Genomic DNA, 20,357 nt, shown 5'->3' with positions numbered 1-20,357 from the left:
TCTCGAGCGACGAGAGAAATTTCTCTCTCGCTCGTAGAATTCCCATGTAGGGTAGGGAACGGCTTAAGCAGTGGCGCCTATTATAATCAGTCGAAGAAAGCAGCCCCTGAACTCCTGGATTTTGGTCAATATCGATTTAATTTTAATGATGGAAACGAAAACTTTGATTGTCTAGCTTTCTTACGAATATAAGAAATACCGTTAATCACAAAGAAATCACATAGAAATCACCATTCGAAACAAATCGACCTATATTGCAGCCATTCAGGAGCCACTTCGGGTGCTGAAAAAAAAACGCCTGCAAAACAGATGGAAACTGCTTAAAATAGGTTCGGGGTGATTGGAATAGTGTCCCTCGATTGTTAACTTTAATTGATTATTGTTAAAGTTTGCTAACTTAGTTTTACAATCCGAAAACAATTTCTGACAAAGAAAAAGATAGAGAACAGATTGATATACTTCTGTTTGAATTTCACCCAACACATTTCGAGTATTTTGTCTCAATACACAGGCGGTTCCTGAAGCTGCTCAGAATATGTACCCTACCCTACGTGCGACGAAACTAAACACGTGCGTGCTTGCTGCTACTCAGGGGAATGCATGAAGAAGAAGGAGTATCTCGAAAGCGTATGTGCAAGAAACTTGAGAAGCGTAGCATATGTCTCGTTCTCAAGCAGAAAGGAGGAGAAAGGTTTTGCTTCTCGCTCGCTTCGCAATGCTGCTTGAAACCAGTTGAAACTGTTTAAGGGTAGTAGTTTGGAGCTGCCAAATACATTGGAAGAACGCTAGAGCAATAATTACGTTATGCCCAACACGCCATCATTGTACTGGTTCCAAATTACATCAAAGATTGCGCTAAAAACGCACAATTTTGTACTGGTTTCGTACCATCCAACTTTTGCGTGCAGAGTCGCGATACCTACATCTTGCTGATGGGGTTGCCATCTTAGGTGTACAGCATGTCTTGATTCAGCCGCCAGCTCCGGGTCAGACGCTATTAAACGCCACTCCTAACATGGGGACACAACCGCGTACGACTCCCTGAAGTTTCCGCCGGGGCACACTGTTTCCAAAGCAGCAAAAACGTGATCGAAATTGTTTTGACCCAGAAAAAATGATTTTAGAGATATAGTGTCTTCGGAGAAGAGGTTTCATTAATTATTCTCCATGTTAAAGAAGTTGCGATTTTGTGATTAATCCACCGAAAAGTGAGATACGAATTTTGCTTTGCTCCTTTTGCATATAAAAATCCACTTTGTTTGGCAAAGTTCTGGAAAATTTTATAAGAAATGACTTTGCTGAAGATACCATACTTCTATCTGCCTATTAAAATGGACTTTTGTGGAGTTTTCTACAGAATGCCCCTTAAAATCTATTTTTACCACATAACTTTTTATAGTGATTTTCTACAGTTTTGCAGGGTTCTACAATGTTGTTTGTTATAACAAAGCACACAATTTCTCTTAAGAACGTTTATTTTTATCTCCTATATTTATTTAGTTATTGAAGATTTTTATTAAAATAATGTACTATTTCACTGACAAATATCTACCAAATCTGCAAATATCTGCAGACCAAACCATTTCTATGTTAAAGTATAAGACAAACAGTATTCAATCCAGACATCGGCATTTGTCTCGCGCTGTCTCTTGCATTCCAGAACATGCGCTCAAATATCGACTTCTCAGCATGGTTACGGTCGCTCAATTTCTATTTTTACAAAGTTATGGCGCTAATTTGCGTCAAGGAATGTCTCTCGGATTATAATAGTAAAAGAAAGTAAGGTAAAATTATTGTGAATATTTGTTTATGTCAAAAAGTTATTCAAACTCAATCTATAAGGGATCATTCTTCGCTGTCTCTATCACTCCCAGTAAAAATTTCGTCATCAGAAACGACCAAAAGCGATCTTGCTTCCTGCGACAGTGGAGTTTCGTTTTTTTTTGGGAATCCCCTAATAGATGTTATTACTGGATCCGATGTCTCCAACAACCTATGTATGAGATCTGTATTCGTTGCGACTCTGGAGAATTTTCTAGTATGATCTTCTCTGTAGTTGCGAATATCCTTGTTCCGGTACTCTTGGGCCTCTTCCGTTAGCTGGCCAATAGGGATAAGAAAACTTGAGATCACCTTAGCCCCGTGAACAAGTTGTTTCGATCGCAGGCTGTATTAATAAGGGTGAGCCGTTCGTTCATATAAACTGGTCCACGAAATTTAACCACCGATTTTCGAATGTCTCAAAAGGATACCGAAATTTACCAATACATCACGATTTTTGTGTATATCATATGTTTATTCTGATTTTAATCTATGCCAGACACATTGGCATTAGGTTGAGTGCGTGAAGACAACAATGCAAATCAGCGTCATAATTTGAAAAAAAAAATAGAAATTGAACAACCGTAACCGTGCTGAGTAGTCGATATTTGAGCGCATGTTCTCGAATGCACGAGACAGCGAGAGACAAATGTCGATGTCTGGATTGAATACTGTTTGACTTATACTTTAACATAAAAATGGTTTGGTCTGCAGATATTTGCAGATTTAGTAGATATTTGTCAGTGAAATAGTACATTATTTTAAAAAAAATCTTCAATAACTAAATAAATATAGGAGATAAAAATAAACATTTTTAAGAGAAATTGTGTGTTTTGTTATAACAAACAACATTGTAGAACACTGAAAAACTGTAGAAAATCACTATAGAAAGTTATGTGGTAAAAATAGATTTTAAGGGGTATTCTGAAGAAAACTCCACAAACGTCCATTTTAATAGGTAGATAGAAGTATGGTATCTTCGGCAAAGTCATTTCTTATAAAATTTGCCAAAACTTTGCCGAACAAAGTGGATTTTTTATATGCAAAATGAGCAAATCACAAAATCGCAACTTTTATAACATGGAGAATAATTAATGGAACCTCTTCTCCGAAGACACTATATCTCTAAAATCATTGTTTCTGGGTCAAAACAATTTCGATCACGTTTTTGCTGCTTTGGAAACAGTGTGCGGGAGTTGGTTACCCAACCCTGGAGCCCATGAGCTCATTTTTGGAAAAAAAAAAATGAAAAATTATAGCTTTTCAACCGTTTGCGATGAACACGCACTCAAAGATATGTAGATAGCGAGAATTCCGCTATTAGATAATAGAACTAATTGAAGTTTTTGCTCGTAAGAATGAGAAACACGTTAACTACTTAAGCCTTACGCTAGCCCTAACTTCTATATGCTATCTCGTTTATTCTAAAGCCATTCTACCGTTACATCCGCCCCCATTTCAAAATGATGTAAGTCTTATCGAAAAAAAAAGACTCTCCTGATTAATAACTTTTCATCCTAAAAGACCTCCTGGGTAACGAGCCTTGTAAGATAGTCTAGTCAGTTCTCTTGGGGTTCTGGTGCTGTTAGATTCGAACGATTTCTGCTATTTCCGAGCACGGTCCACGCTCTCATCTAACTTAGCTTGGCTTAGTTCTATCTGTACGATGATATGTTGCTACTCCGTGATAGATCCGAGCCGCTCAAGATATACATCGAATCAACTAAACGAACGACTGGAAGCGGTTTGAAATTCCTTTTCACTGTTCTTCATTCAATGACCAGATTTTTCATAGACCAACAACGATGACGACCACGTCCTTACAGTCAGGTGAGAATATCACCGGTTTTGTGCAACACCAATACAACTGAAATTTTGATGTCAAACGATGTCAAATACGGTTAAGTTTTAAAAAACTTAGTTCAAAATTCGCAAAAAACCTGAGTTATGAGTTGATGTGTCTTCAGAATTCAAATCAAAACACGCACCAAGGATGGTAAGCTGATAGTTTTCGTTGATGTGATAAAGGTAATTTTAAACGCAAATTTTTCATTCCCTTATCCTTGGATATATGAATTTAGAATTGTTCCAGTGCTACACGAAACCCATAATAAGTAAGAAATGTTCAACATTCTACGTCTTTGCTTCGTGAGAGACCGAGTATTCCTCTGCATTTTTACAAAAGACCACGATTCGCTTTGACGTAGAAACGCAAAAAAAATTAAAAAAAATAATTCGAAAAACGTATGGAAAGCGTCCGTTATGTTGTGCTAAAACAAAATAGATGAACTTTTATCAGGCTAATTCACGGCATATCAATAGTAGTTGTTGTGCTACTCTCTGCGGTTGAAAACATGAATTAAAATAAGTTATTACAACAACATTGCAGCGCTTGCACAGATGTGTCGCTCCTTTCTACAACCATTCACCGCATACAGTCATCCAAACAGATCATCCACACGTTCACACACGACCAACCAAATGTTACACTGGTCGACAAAAAGAAAAAAAAGGCATTCCAAAAGCTCAACCCGGAAAAAAATGAAAGCTCATATCTATTCAACCATTCCTATGAATTTCGGTGCCCCTAGCCATTACCAAAACGTGTCAACTTACGTGAGAGTATCGTATATAAATTGCTCGCCGGGTTCATCGCTTTAACGTTATGTTCACGAGAAAACTCATTCAAGTCTCTGAAAAAAACGGTAAGGACACCAAAAATTTACATGAATGGTTGAATAGTTATAATCTTTAATAATTATATTTTTTTTTTCGGTTTGTGCTTTGAAATCTACACACGCGACATTTTTCTACACCACCTTCAGTGCGGCGTAAGATAGGACGTCGAATTTTTTTATTGGGTATGAATATCAACACTAATAACAAAATCAAAACAATAATTTGTACTTTTTTAACAGAATCCCATTGAAATTAATACATATTCGAGAGCCTCTACAGCCTACAGCAACCACTCTCACCAAACACACTAGCAGCAAGGAGATGGCAGCCCTATCTAAACTCTACACGATTGACAATCGCCCACATATCGGAGCTGTATTTAAAATACAGCCCAGTTAATCAGAAAAACTCTTCACTCCTTCAAAATAGAGAGTGATGTCATCCACCTGAGTTTCAGTAAAAAATTGATGCAAAAACACTTGAAATGTAAACGTTTAATAAGCAGACAATTTACACGTGCTGACGATAGCCGTGCTGCCAGAGACCCTCTGACATTTGTCCTCTGGCTCTCATAACCCACAAAGTCGAAAGAAATACGAGAAACGAAATACACTCAAGTCTTTTTTTTACGCGGGAGACACGGAGCGCGTAAAAACACCTATAAACCTCGTAAACTCCAAAGTTCGCGTAAACACAACTTCATTTGCTAATGACTTTTAATCATTTATGGTAAATTCTTTCGAAAAGAATCATTAAGCAGTGTTATTTCCATCTGCAAATCGACATGAATATCAGGGGAAAAAATATAAAAAAGTAAGGCCAAATCAGGGAACATTCAGTAATTGGATTAAGTAACTTCATCGGACATTCTAAATAAACGTTTTGAATACGAAAAACCGACAAAAACATTCCGCGTGAAAACGATTTTTCTGAAAAACGAAAAAACCGCATAAGTTCTGAAATCCACGTAAAAAAGCCGTGTAAATCCCGAAATTCACGTAAAAAATACGGGAATATATAACGCCTATCAGCGATCAGTTATTTTCGTTCGACCCAGGAAATAGTTTAGTCTCAGCATCCTAGTGTGTTTATTTCGCCATATATTATGTCCGCCCCTTTGATCGTATTATTTGTTACTTCGCGGTATCCACACTCGAACCAAAACTATGGCGGAATTGCTTTTGTTTTTTAGCCGCGTGTCTCTGACTGCAACTGAACTGAACGGCATCACCTGGGTCCTAAAGTTTTCTGATTTGTATGTATCAGGTGAAAGAAGGCAATTTTTTGAGCATAACGTGGTTTTTAAAAAATGTTTGTTATAATCCTTCGATTTTTAAATAAAGGTTAAAAAACTACTCGAAATACCCAAAATGACAGTTCACCCATTTACCGTACATAAACGAACTGCCATTTAAGATATTTCGAGCACTTTTTGCCTTTCTCCTAGAAAGGTATAGCAATCACTTGCAAAACCGAAGATATAAAAGTACTCCAAAGGGCCGAATGGCATATATCACTCGACTCAGTTCGACGAGCTGAGCATTTTCTGTATGTGTGTGTGTGTGTATGTGCAGATTTTTATTCTCACTCACTTTTCTCAGAGATGGCTGGACCGATTTTCATGAAATTAATTGCAAATGAAAGGTCTTGATGCCCCATAAGACCCTATTGAATTTTATTGTAATCGGATTTTTAGTTTAGAGGTTATGTTTAAAAATGTGAAAATCATGAAACATCAATATCTCAGAAACTACACAACCGATTTGAACAAAATTGATCTCAAATGAACGGGCTACCTAGAAAACCCTTAAGTTTTGAATTTCATAAAGGTTGAACTTGTGGTTCAAAAGTTATGAAAAGAAACGTGTTTTGAATACTGTTTAATCTCACTCATGTTTCTCAGAGATGGCTGGACCAATTTTCATAAAATTAGTGCCAAATGGAAGATCTAGTTGCCCCATAAGACCCTATTGATTTGTTTTGCAATCGGACTATTACTTTGCCTGTTATGTTTAAAAATGTGAAATCCAGCTACGAAAAGGAACATATTCCGAAGATTACTTGGACTCACTCACTTTTCTCAGAGATGGCTGACCGGATTTCCACAAAATTGGTGTCAAATGAAAGGTCTAGCTGCCTCATAACACCCTATTGAATTATACTCTAATCGAACAGTAACTTCGTCTGTAATATACCGAAATGTGAAAATCACGAAACATTATTATCTCAGAAACTACACAACCGAATTGATTAATATTATTATCAGATGAGCGGGCTAGTTAGGGGTTAACTGATGAATTATGATTGAACACGTGGTTTCAAAGTTTGGCTGCCCTATACGTTCCCATTCCGTTTGATTGTAATCGAACTTAAGCAACCGTTATGTATGAAATTGTTAATAAAATAACGAAAGTCTATTATCACAAAGATTACATGACTTATTTGAACATCTCTCAAACTTACAAATAACAAACTCCATAATAATTTGATATGTGGCTCAAAAGTGATGGAAAGAAAAGAAATTCAAAGACTATTGAAAGCTATACCTGCTTTGATCGATATATGAGGCCTCAACATAATTTAAATGTGGTATCGTACTATTTGAACGTTTCAAACTCATTGATTCCTTGCGATGTGTTTAAAGTCTCCAAGTGCACGACGAATCGGCCATAGGATATGATCAAAATCAAATAACAAATCGTTTAAAATAATTGGTTTTATCGAAATAACAACATCCTTGACTTTTGGCTTCTGTACATCGCCTTAATTCTAAATATGTTCTTATTGGGAGGTATTTAGTTATTTTGGTTGTTTTCCAGAAACTAAAAGTGGTCGTCTTTAAATACAAAATGGTGTCCAGGGTCAGTGTTTGGTTTCTATGCATCATCTTGATTACGGAAATATCCATATTGAGGATTATTCGGTCATTTTCGACTGTTTCCTAGAAGTTGCCATTTAGCAATTTAAAATGGTGCCTGAGGTCAATTGTAAGCTCATTGCATCATTCTGGTTCCAGAGATACTCATATTGGATAGTATTTGTTTTTTTATTTAGGCTGTTTTCACAAACCTCGGCATCTTGGATTTCAAAATGGTATTTAAGATAATTTCTGGCACCTGAGCGTCATTCTGGTTGAAGAAAAACCTATATTGGGTGTTATTCGATCATTTTCGGCTGTTTCCCCGGAAGCGGCTGCCGCTGTGTATCATTCTAGATCCGGAGATAGTCATATTGGGTGGTATTTGGTCACTTTGGGCTGTTTTTCAGAAACCGAAAGTCGTCATTTTGGAATTTGAAATTGCCTGTGAAATCAATTTCTGTCATCTGGTCGTAACACTGGTCCGAAAACATCCATATTGAATGGTGTTCGGTTATTTCCGGCTGTTTACCAGATACTGGAAGTCACAATCTTAAAATTCAAGATTGTGCCTGTGATCAATTTTAAGCTTCTGTCCATCTTTCTGGTTCCGGAGATACTCATATTTGATGGGAATTGTCTATTTCAGGCCGTTTTCCAGAAACCGGAAGTTGCCATCGTACAATTCAAAATGTTGTCTGAAGTCAATTTGTGGATCCAGTGCATCATTATGGTTCCGGAAATACCCATATTGGGTGGTGTTTGGTCGTTTGCAGCTGTTTTTCCGAAACCGGAAGTCGCCATTTTGGATTTCAAAATGGCATTTGAAGACAATTTCGATCGATTTTAAATCCTGTGTATCATTCTAGATCCGTATATTATTATATTGGGTGGAAATCGGCCATTTTTGGCTGTTTTCCATAAACCGGAAGTTGCCATCTTACAATCCAAAATTTTGCCTGAGGTCGATTATGAAACAAATTTGTTACCACTAAAAACATTCACATGCTAAATTTGGTTCCATTTACTCGGTTAGTTCTCGAGATGTGCAGAAATTTGAGTTTCATTTGTATGGCACCCCTCCCTTCCAAAAGAAGGAGAGGTGTCAAAATATTATGGACATATTTTTTTACCACTAAAAACATTTACCTGCCAAATTTGGTTCCATTTAGTTGATTGGTTCTCGAGATGTGCAGAAATGTGTATTTCATTCGTATGGGACCCCTCCCTTCCAGAAGAGGGAGGGGTCTCAAACTATCATAGGAACCTTTATCGGCACCAAAAACCCCTTAATACAAATTTTCACTTCGATCGGTTAGGTAGTTTTCGAGCCTATATGGATCAGATAGACAGACAGACCGGCTTGACTTTTTATATGTATAGATTACAACTTCAATATTTTAGAACCTAAAGAGTGAATATACATTTATTGGATTGAAGCGTTCATGTGAATCTATTTAAACAAATAAAAGTTTGAATGAGAAAGGATGGGTCTGACCGCTAGGTGGATTAATTTAGGTTTTTATTCTTCAATAAAAGGTCGAAGGATAATAATAAACATTTCTGAAAAATCATGTTTTGCTCAGAAAACGCAGCTATTTCAAATGGTATATAAAAACTGGTATAGCTTCCGGACCCAATTCGCCTTCCTTGTATTCGTCTTCGTTGTCGTCAAAATTTGTCGCTTGTATTCAATCAATCCTCTCTTGAGTACTGCACCCAACCTCTTTTGACCTGCTTCTTTGTGATACACTGAGGTTCCTATTTTCTTCGCATCCTTCTCGTGGGCTCTATCATAATCGTTCCGTTATTCAGTTAGATCACGAAGTTTTCTAATTCTATTGAAATCGAAAAAAAGAAGGAATTACAGAGTTATTCATAATATTTTTTTTCGTTCAAAATAATTGCTCAAACTATTTACCATCATAAAACTACAATTGATCTTAAAAATATTGGAATCAAAAAAAATATTTTTCAGTAGGAGCTTTCCTACGCTTTTTACCAAAAGTTTCGTTACGTTTTCGAGTTTCTTTGAAAAAAAAATTGGAACAAAAACAATTGCGTATTTTTTAGTCAAGAACTCTTTTTACTTAAATGTGACATATTCTTCATTAAGGTCTTTCGGAATAAACTGGACCCCTTTCTCTGCATACCATTCTTAAACGACTATGCTGTAATGACTGCTCGCCGAATCTGGCCAAAACATCAATACCTCCGAGCCGTTTCCAAGTAAATTATTGTCTTGAGATTTGCCCGGAGTCAGCCTTAACATAGGTTTCATTGTCCATACCGTCCATACCGTCCATATACCGTTGGATAACACGTCAAACGGTACTTCTGGGCAAATTCAGTTTGTTAGCTAGCCTAGATGCAGACCACAAAAGATTTTCCAGATGACTGTGCGCATTTTTCCCTTCATTCAGCTTCCATGTTTGGTTAAAAAATGCAGTCGTTTTGCATAGTTTTGCGGGTCATTTGACGTGATTTTTCTCTAATCTATTTCAATAGCTTGCAAAGTATTCTGAATTAGGCTTAAATTCGTGCAAAAAGTAGATTTACACTGCCAAAACTAATACTCTCATTTATTCTCGATTCCAGGTCAGCCTCGATCTCGCTATCCTGCTGCAGGTGTACATCTACCGGAAGAATCCGCCGCGCAGCAGCCACCGCGGCGACTAGCAGTTTGCCCCCCAAAATATTCAAAATGGCAACACTATCAACAGCACCAACAACCATTTCAACAGCAACAGCAGCACCATCATCAAAACCCACAGTTACACCCAAACCGTTCCCATCCCTGCACGCCACGGGCAGCCAAAACAACGCTCGCTTCTGGCAAACCCCCGGGTCAAGGTGGCCTATTCGTCTTCCCCAGCGGCATCGTCCTTCTACAGTTCGGCAATTAGCCCAGGAGGTCCAACCCAGACCGATTGTTCGCTTTCACTTCGATCGACCGTAACTCCACACCGGCACCATGGTATCACTTCCCGCTTACAACACTCCAAGTCGCATTCGATTTCCAGCTCCCGAGAGGCCACTCCTGTGCGCATCGTTGGTGGTGCCAACCAGCGTCGCGCGAACTCGGAAAAGTTTGACCGCCCGAAGACTGCCTCGTTGCCGCTTCCCAAACGGCGACAGCTGAGCTTGATGAGTGCCAATTCCGCCGATGTATCCAAGGACGAGAGTGGAGATGAACTTGAGACTCCTGAAATAAGAAGGGGACGTGCTGTGCGCGGTAATATCCTTAGTGAGGATGTGTTCAATTACAGTGGAGCTGCGGTGACGGACAATTGTTCCTTCGTCACCATCTCCGGAAACGCTTTTAGCAATCGTCGAGATTCCAACTGTACGTTAAATAGCAATAGCTACAAGGAGCAGTACATTTTAGGTAGTAATTATAACAATAATATTAACCGGCTCAACCGGGAAAACCAAGACTCCATGCTACTATCGGTACGGAGCAAAAGTGCGGCACAGACGGACGCTAGCGGGGATTACATTAAAACACCCTGTAAGCAGCTCGAGGAGGGAGAAAGCAACATCGACCTGGAACCGCATCATTTTGAAACTAACTGTAAATCGGTAGAGGATATCTTATGACGACACGCAGCACTGGTCCTTTGGCCAGTGCTCAGGCGGGATGAGATCGCCGAGTTGCAACAGGAATCGAAGCGGCAACAGCCGTCTGCAACGTCCACCATATCAAACAATGAATCTCGCACGATGCGTTCAGTCGAGACACAAACCGAACTGCTCGATTGCAGTGACGACGAGGGCGCCAGCAGTGAGGATGCTGTGAGTGTGAGTGATGACGAACTGGAAGCTATTTCGACAGATCCGACAGGTCAGCATCCGCGTGCTTCCGGGGCTAGCGAAAATGGATGTGAGGATAAGAACAACGATGCTATCGATGATGATGCGGATGATGACGAGGAAGACGAAGATATGCTCGGGGAGGAAACGAAACTGAAAAACATCAAGCGACTAAACTGTAGCCACTTATTCAACTTCAACAAGCTGGAACTGCTAAACGAACGCTGTTCGACAGTCTCGGGGCAGGAAATTAGTGATAGTAACCGAAATCTGTGCGAACACGAGATGCACGTGGCAATCGATGAAGATTTGGAAGCTGCAGAGCAGCGCCTTGCACTAGCCATGGGAGAGGGCAAACGCAGTCTGGAGGGTCACGCTAGCGCCGCATCCATTATCTTCATCCAGGAGGGCCCAGAAGTGATATTATAGCAGTGGCATTTCTCTTTTTATTTGAGAGTCGTTATTTATTTTTAGAGAAACCTAGAAAGAGAAATATTATTGTTATAGCATTGAACTCCTACCTGTACATGCGTGAAATGGCGTAAATACAGTGCGAAAGAACAAACGAATGAATCGAAACGACTTGCACGGACAGAGGTGATCTATTTTTGTACCAAAAAGCAACAATGGAAAAGTGATTTTTTTCTATTAGATCTATTTAAAAGGCAACAACATTAGACCTAGAGTAGAGAAAATGTACGCTTCGGCACGGTGTTGGTTCCCTTTCCTCTATAACGGGTTAAGCTTCCTATGCAATTCTTTGGCTACACACCAAATCCAAACTCACACATACACACACTCATACACTCGTACTCATGCATAACCAAACAATTAATCCACTAATGTTAATGAAAAAATTAGAAACAAATTGTCATTCATAATAATTTTGGGGGGATTTGAAGAAAAACGTATTTTATCTAGTTTAATGGACAGGAAACTAATGCTAATGAACCTGATTTCTGAAAAAGACTTATTGCCTGAATCAAACCAGCCTTTCGCAACGATATCTGAGTAACAAGCTGCACACTGAGAGTATGAATTTCTATTAACTCCAAAGACAGGGAAACCACTACATTTACCACTGAATTGCTTTACGTTCAGTCTAGTCTGTATTAACTACTTTAGCGATTATCTACATGTCAAAATTGAATCTGAGTTGTAAACCGTAGCAGGCTTCGCACTGCTAAGCGACGCGTTTGCAGTGATACGAAATCTTAACACTAGCAGAAAATAAGCTTAAGCTCTAGCAACTTTGACTATATTGAAAAAAAAAAGTTGACTCCGACCAATTAAAAATTCGCTACAATTCGAGCGAATCCACCGCTGCTGAATCGACGAGTTTTGATGCATTGAGAATTATTCAGTACAGGAAATGTAAAATAAACGCATTTAATAGATTGTTTTTCTTGTCATTCTTAAACTTCTTTAGGTATTAAATTTTTGCTAGAATAATTACAAAATGTAACAAGTGCTTCAGATTGATTTTAGAACTATTGCTTCCTTTCGACAAAAAAATCTTTTACGAACGCTGACGCTTCTCGGTTTCGTCGTTTTAGACGAACGTTTTCTTATCTTAGTTCAATCTTCGGTCAGTTCAAACACTACTTTGCACGTAGTACCCGCAACTAGTGCGCGAACAACTTCCTAAACAGTCATAAATGAGATTCCAAATATATGAAACGATTTATTAACACAACTCCGAATGGTAAGTTGCGTGTTACGCAAAATTACTAATCAACGCACCGAAATAACAAAAAAACTGAATAAATGTCGAAAAAACGGATTCTATTGACAAATAAAAGAGAAAATTGATCGTAACAATTAAACATAATAGGGTAGAGAGAGAGTGACAAGCATATATCTATATATCAAACAAAATGAAACCAACACATATAAAGGTAAGCATTTGATCGGCAAGACGACTGCGTCTGCCGCATTACAGTTTGAAAAAGCAGGTCTACTCGTAATATAGAAGAAAAAAAACAGCACACATACATACAACAACCATACTTACGCATAGCGACAAGCGTTATCAATAGACCGAAGCAAGTAAAGACAAAACAATCTGTAAAGTGCCATCTGGTGAGGATATACACATACCACAACAATACCGTAGTAGACTCGATTGTGTCTTCTTTGATTAGCCTGTTTGAGACTCATTTGTTAGTTGTTTTAAAAGAGCGTGCGTGTTGTGTGTTCAGACCAACAAAGACACTTTGTTTTCGGAAACGTTACCTTGCAAATACGCAAAACATCCGGTGGATAGTGCCACCATGCGGTGGGTGGACGCTGAACTGTTTTGCGTACGTGTGGCGATATGTGGTTAGCGAAGGGGAGAGTGAGTTTTATTTTTCTATCTAGTGTTTTTTTTTTTTTTTGGTTAGTCTCGTTCCTGTCAACTTCGGTGACAGTTTGAGTGAACACTATATACATACATAGGGTACATCTATTTTAGGGCAAAGCATAGCAAAGCAAAGAAAAGATGCGAACTGTAAAAGCGAAGCGAAACTAACACTTTACATGCGGTTAGGCTGTGTATGTGAATATAATCCATAAACAGAGAAAGAGGGTGTAATTTGTTTTATTGACAGTGATGACAATTATCCAGATTGCAGATTTGCTCATAGTTGTAGTTGTAGATTGCTTTAAAATTCTTCAGCCGGAAGAGCGATTTTACTGTTTATAAACTGTAAAATTATTCTTCCGGCTGGAGAGTTTTAAAGCGAATAATTGAAATGCTTTAAAACCGATTATGAGGATGCATGTCTGTCCATAAACCCATTGAATTAGGCATATATCAGTTTTTTTTTTCGAACTAATAAAAAATACTCGTCACAAGCGAACAATTATACTAATTTTACGTATTCTCAATGTGTTCTGGACCAAGGATTCATCAACGAAAAGTTTCGTTGATGAATTCTTGAAAAATTCAAAATAGGGAAACTGCTCCATTATTCATCTCAGCCCATATATTCATCTCATACAACATGAAAACACAAATGAAAACAGGAAAAAACTAACTAAACCAATCTGCTAATCCAATGGATTCTTCTTAGTTCACTTTAGATTCCTCATAAAGTATAATATTCAAAAACTCACTTAAAAGCACTAAATGTGATATTAAAGTCGGGCATCTGCACTCGAAAACTAATTTAATTCAATCACCTACCTCAGAAAACAAAACAATATCATTGCTCTATACGGCTACAACGGAACTTGTTCAGCAGCCAACCGAAGTTTTTTTCATCACTAGCGGACCATTTTTTATTTTAATCACTAAACAAAATCACTATTTACACTAAGAATACTTTAATCTTTGAAATGTTTACCTCAAATTTCCTGAAACAAGCTTGAATTAGCAGAAATATATGAGATTAATTTCTACAATTCCTAAATTTCAGCTGTATGTATTTTCATCTGTTTTCACTGCGTTGACGAAAATCAAAAGTTGCCAAATCAGTTTCTGTTAATACGAAAAAATCATAATGAAAATGTTGAATTATTCCAACTTAATTGACATAAATCTACAGCACTGTAGTGGTTACGTAGGGTACCAATTTTGCACGTAAACAACCACAGCGTATATGAGCCATTGCGGAACAGAGTGGTCTATGTGCCATCGAGAAAATTTGTCAGGAGAAGCAATTTTCGAAAAATCTCTGCTTCAACGGATTCTTTCAAACAAAATGTTCTAGTATAAAAGTTAAGAAGTAATTTAAAATGACATAAACATAAGATTACCATTTTTTTGGCGAAATAAGTGACTTTACCATACCAATGTACATAGACCACTCTGACTTCATATGTATTTTACTGGAATTCTCGTATCGTTTCGGAACAGAGTGGTCTATGTACAAAACCTAAATTAATCCACCTAGCGGTCAGACCCAGCCTTTCTCAATCAAACTTATCATTTGTAAAAATAGATTTACATGAACGCTTCAGTCCAATAAATGTATTCACCTTTTAGGTTCTAAAATAATGATGTTGTAATAGAAGTATAAAATTTGAAATTTAACGTAATGCAAATGCTTAATAAATAGCGAAATAAAAGAAATGACTCTTAATTTCGAACACTTCAATCACGAGCGATACGGGGAACATTCAAATGGTACGATACCACATTTAAATTATATTGTGGCCACATATATCAATCAAAGCAGGTATAATTTTAAATAGTCTTTGAATTTCTTTTCTTTCCATAACTTGTGAGCCACATATCAAATTGTTATGAAGTTTGTTATTTGTAAATTTGAGAGATGACTCGTTCGTATGACACTAGTCATGTTGAAATAAGTCATGTAATCTTTGCGATAATAGACTTTCGTTGTTTTATTAACAATTTAATACATAACGGTTGCTTAAGTTCGATAGTAATCAAATGAACGTATAGGGCAGCCAAACTTTGAAACCACGTGTTAAATCATAATTCATCAGTTAACCCTTAACTAGCCTGTTCATCTGATAATACAATTGATCAAATCGGTTATGTACTTTCTGAGATAATGAAGTTTCGTGATTTTCACAATTCGGTACATTACAGACGAAGTTAAAGTTCGATTACAGTATAATTCAATAGGGTGTTATGAGTCAGCTAGACCTTTCATTTGACCTTAATTTTGTGAAAATCGGTTCAGCAATCTCTGAGAAAAGTGAGTGTGTTTAAGAAGTCTTCGGAATATGTTTCTTTTCATAGCTGGATTTCACATTTTTAAACATAACAGGCGAAGTAATAGTCCGACTGCAAAACAAATCAATAGGGTCTTATTGGGTAATTAGACCTACCAAATGACACTGATTTTGTGAAAATCGGTTCAGCCATCTCTGAGAAACATGAATGAGATTAAACACTCTCCAGAACACGTTTCTTTAAATAACTTCTGAACCACAAGTTCAATTCTCATGAAACTCAATAGCTAAGGGTTTTTTAAGTATCTTGTTCACTTAAAACCAATTTTGTTAAAATCGGTTGAGTAGTTTCTGAGATAATGGTGTTTCGTGATTTACACATTTTTAAACATAACCTCTAAACTAAAAATCCGATTGCAATGAAATTCAATAGGGTCTTATGGGGCAACGAGACCTCTCATTTGCAATTAATTTCATGAAGATCGGTCCAGCCATCACTGAGAAAATCGAGTGAGATTGGGAGAGCGTTACACACACATACACACACATACACACACACATACACACACACACATACACACACACTTACACACACACTTACACACACATACATAAAATGCTCAGCTCGTCAAACTAAGTCGATTGATATACGAGATTCGACCCTTTGGAGCACTTTAATACCTTTGGTTTTTCCAGTGATTGCTATACCTTTCAAGGAAAAAGGCAAAACGTAAATAAAAATGACGTTAACTCGTACGAAATAGCTAGTGTCACATGTTCTATGATGTACATGGCATGTCACATGTAACATGTAACGTGTAACATTACATGTAACACAACATGTTACATATTACATGATATTTGACATGTTACATTTCTCGTGTTACATTACGTGTAACATGTTACAAATCACGTGTAACATGTTACAGGACAAGTAACAAGTTACATATCACATGTAATATGTTACATGTCACATGTTACATGATGGTATTACCTCGATTTATGTACATAGACCACTCTGCTCCGAAACAGAATGGCAATTCTGTTTCGGACGAAATTTCAACATGGTATAAATCAGCTTTAAAGTTCGATTTTTCGAAATTTTTCTAGTCTCCTAACTTCAGCTTCTTGTGTAGATGCGATTTATGTAAAAAACTCATTTTTTAAAAAAAAAGGCTTTAGACCACTCTGTTCCGCAACGGCTCATATGTAGGTAACCTACTACGACGGGTTGCGGCTACGTTCATTCATGATCATGTAATTCATTCATTCATTCATGAATATGGAGGCGTCGTGAGATGAATAATTGAGCAGTGATTCAAGTTTTAAGATGTATATGGAAGCGTTGTGAAAAATGGTTTGTTTTACAAAATTCTGGATAAATCCAGCTAATTTTACTAAATATACAATGCTAAACGATTCCATAAAAGCACGTAAGCATATTTAGTTTATTTGTTCAATGATTTCGTGAAAATTTGGTGTTTAATCCGTGCATTCTTCGTGAATATCGGCTTAATGAGATGAATAATGGAGTAGTTCCCCTGTAAAGAAAACATGAAAAACATTTAATCGCCTTTTTCTACAAAACCGCAAATTCTCCGCAAACTTTTAACATTGGTTCTTGAAGGGCACAAACAGGGCTCTTGGGCACACTATCAGAAGCTGTGCTTACACGTGCTTACATTTGATGTTTTAGGAGGTCAAAATTAAGAAAATTCCGAATATTTTCTACGAGGTCTGCGACGGACTCTGCAGTGTTAAAATCAAATTCTCTTTCGGTTTTAGAAAGCTAATATAATAAGCTCTTAATTGTGTGCAAACATACTATAACAAGTTTTGTAGGATTTTATATATTCCAAAATGTTCAGGAAAACTATTTTTCTTCATTTTTGAAAGAGATACCTTTGGAGACGTTTTTCGACATGAACCGATTTATATATTAAGATTTCATTGATAAATTATGAAAATATAGATCAAAAACTACAAGATCATGTGCTCAAAACTTCCTATTTTTTGTGAGATTTGGACCACTGCGACCATTATTTTGATCTTTTGTAGTATAGAACCTTCTAAATATGAAATTCGCATTTTGGTATTTTGGCCACTCCTCTATATGGAGACCGTATTATGTGCAGTGATCAGAAAAAATCCCAGATGGCGATATTCGGTTTCCGAAAATGACCTAATACCACCCAATATGTTTTTTTTTAGAGCCAAAATGATACCCAGAGGCCGGAAATCGACTCCACACGACAAATTCAAAATTTAAAACAGCAAAAATAATTGGTGGAAGTTATTGACATAGACAAATTGATACAAGATAATCCATCGTAATCTTATCGACTATAATCCGAAGAATTATTGTAAAGTAGAAGTTTGCTTCGAACTTAGACAAAATAAGATGGTCTTGTGTGCGTGGTGGGCTCGTATTGGATTGGATTGTGTTGCATATTTCGTGCGGCCGGTGTTTCAAGCAGAGCCGTAGCTACCCGTTTCGCGTGGGGGGCAGAGAATTTTTATTTAATAAAACGTTTTTTTTTTGTGGATTAAGCAGTTTAAAAACGTTATGTGCTCGACAAAAAAAGAATCTTTACGCGTCCAACGGAGTTCTTGGGTAATCACAAATTAAAATTCTTATACCGTTTGCAGTTTTCGTCCCATTTCGCTTGTTTTAGCACCTAAAGATTCAGAAGCTCATTTATTTTCAAATAAGCGTTAGGGGTGTCCCGTAAGAATTTTCTTATTTCCGAAAATCCGATTTTCCGGGTTTATATTCCCGGAATTTCCCGGAAGCAGGGATATAAACTTTATCATTTCTGTCTTAAAGTGGCGAGCCATCTTGTGGTTAAAAACCTCCTTATTAAAGAAAAAAAAGCTACAAATTGCTAACTTAAATGAGCAGGTTTACATTGTGTAATTGAGTTTCAGGGGATCAATCTTTTACGCAGGTTCAGCTCGTTTTACTCTAACTGAGTAAGAGCTTCGTACATTTACTTTATATTCATATCGAGTTTGTATTCAAATACCCAGCCGTAAAAATACTCAATTGACGAGTAATAGAAGATATACAGTAGGGCGCCAGTGAGATGTATGAAAAAAGGTCATTCGAATATCGTTTAGCGGTAGGGTTCAAAAGTCCTCATGCAAAATTTCAGCTAAATCGGCCTTTGGGAACACGTCCCTCAAAGCGGTCAATGTTTAAACTTTCTGACTGATGAAATGCACAGGTAAAAGTTCATGATATCATCGATATCGAATTTTTTATGCCAAATGTCTGAAAGATGCATGAAACGTCAAGATCTGGTGTACCTTATCGGAAAACAAAATTTGGATGATTTTTTTCGAGAAGACGAAACTTTTGAGCCCTATCGTTAAACGAAATTCAAATAAATCCAGCTTCGAGAGTCGCCGACCGATGTCAACCAACGATACTGAGAGAATCTATTCGCGAAAAAATACTGAGAGAATGGAGCCATTCAACCGTCAGCCCAAATTCTAAATTTTACGATAGGCTTTGTTTGATCAGTGTTTACCATCAGACCAGATAGAGAGTGGAATGCCTAGTTCAAAGTCCGGTCAGACTACAATTTTTATAGTCTGATTTTATTTCGGACCGGACCGGAACAGAGTTGTTCGGGCCAGGTTACGGTCTGGGTTATGCTTCCGAGATGTGGAAAAGTCTGGCCAAAATATATTAAACTGAACATTAACATGAACCACAAGATCATATTGCAGGAAGTTGGGATACTGGCTCACCAAAAGATTGAAGAACTTATCTTTTTGGCATATTTGGTCGACCAAAAAATTGACTGATACCGTTAACATTAAAAAAACTGGTGACTATCCAATAATGCTTATTGCTAATATTTCAGGTTTTTCTTTTGGAATTTTTCACCTAGTATCAATCACATACATGAGAAAAATGCGTGGTGGGGTTATACAAACGCGTGGGGGTCTAAGCCCCCCCTAGCCCCCCCGGTACCTACGGGCCTGGTTTCAAGTTAGTCGTTTTGAAACCAACTGTTCTTTTTTCTGTAGATAGAACTGTGTTGTTTGCCATTGGGTCAGAATTCGTGAAACGGATCACTAAAAATCGCGATGTCAAATTTTTTCAAATACCTAAGTATTAAAAACTTCAAGAGTTTCACTAGCGAAGTTGATTTTCCAATTTTTATTGAATTTGAGTAAGTTTACAACTACCCGAAAATGAAAATGAAAATTTGAGTAAGTTTACAAGTTGTTATTGTCATTTGAAATTTAGGTCAAAATTGTTTTGAAATAGACATAGCTTTGAAAATGTTGCGTCGAATTTGATGAAATTTTCACAGCAGATGCACCCAAAGTTGTAGTTTACGAAAATAATTTTTTTGAAGAAAAAAATATTTTTTAAATAATAACTATTTCAAACAATATGTTGAAAATCTATGTTCTGGGGCACTGAAAAATCTGAAAAAAATCACAAGTATTTTTGACGAAATTTCGAAGCTGCCCTGAAAATTTCGCGGTGGTGTTATTTTTTGATCAGACTGTCCCATACTGATTTTTGTCAGTTTTGAGT

General features: G+C 37.2%; 1 protein-coding gene across 4 annotated transcripts in view; it reads left to right on the top strand.

The window, feature by feature from the left end:
• Nucleotides 1-13,735, top strand: part of LOC129727576 (solute carrier family 66 member 2) — a 79,463-nt gene extending 65,728 nt beyond the window's left edge. For all 4 annotated transcript variants that reach the window (XM_055685542.1, XM_055685539.1, XM_055685538.1 and 1 more), the window contains one exon: nucleotides 9,956-13,735. In XM_055685542.1, coding sequence (XP_055541517.1) covers nucleotides 9,956-10,036 — 81 coding nt within the window. In that variant the 3' untranslated portion in view covers nucleotides 10,037-13,735. The remainder of the gene's footprint in view (nucleotides 1-9,955) is intronic.
• The last annotated feature ends 6,622 nt before the right edge of the window (nucleotides 13,736-20,357 follow it).

This window comes from Wyeomyia smithii, chromosome 3 (assembly GCF_029784165.1).
Source record: "Wyeomyia smithii strain HCP4-BCI-WySm-NY-G18 chromosome 3, ASM2978416v1, whole genome shotgun sequence".
NCBI lineage: Eukaryota > Metazoa > Arthropoda > Insecta > Diptera > Culicidae > Wyeomyia > Wyeomyia smithii.
Note: the sequence above shows the minus strand (reverse complement) of the source record. Positions and strands in the feature narration are given on the sequence as shown.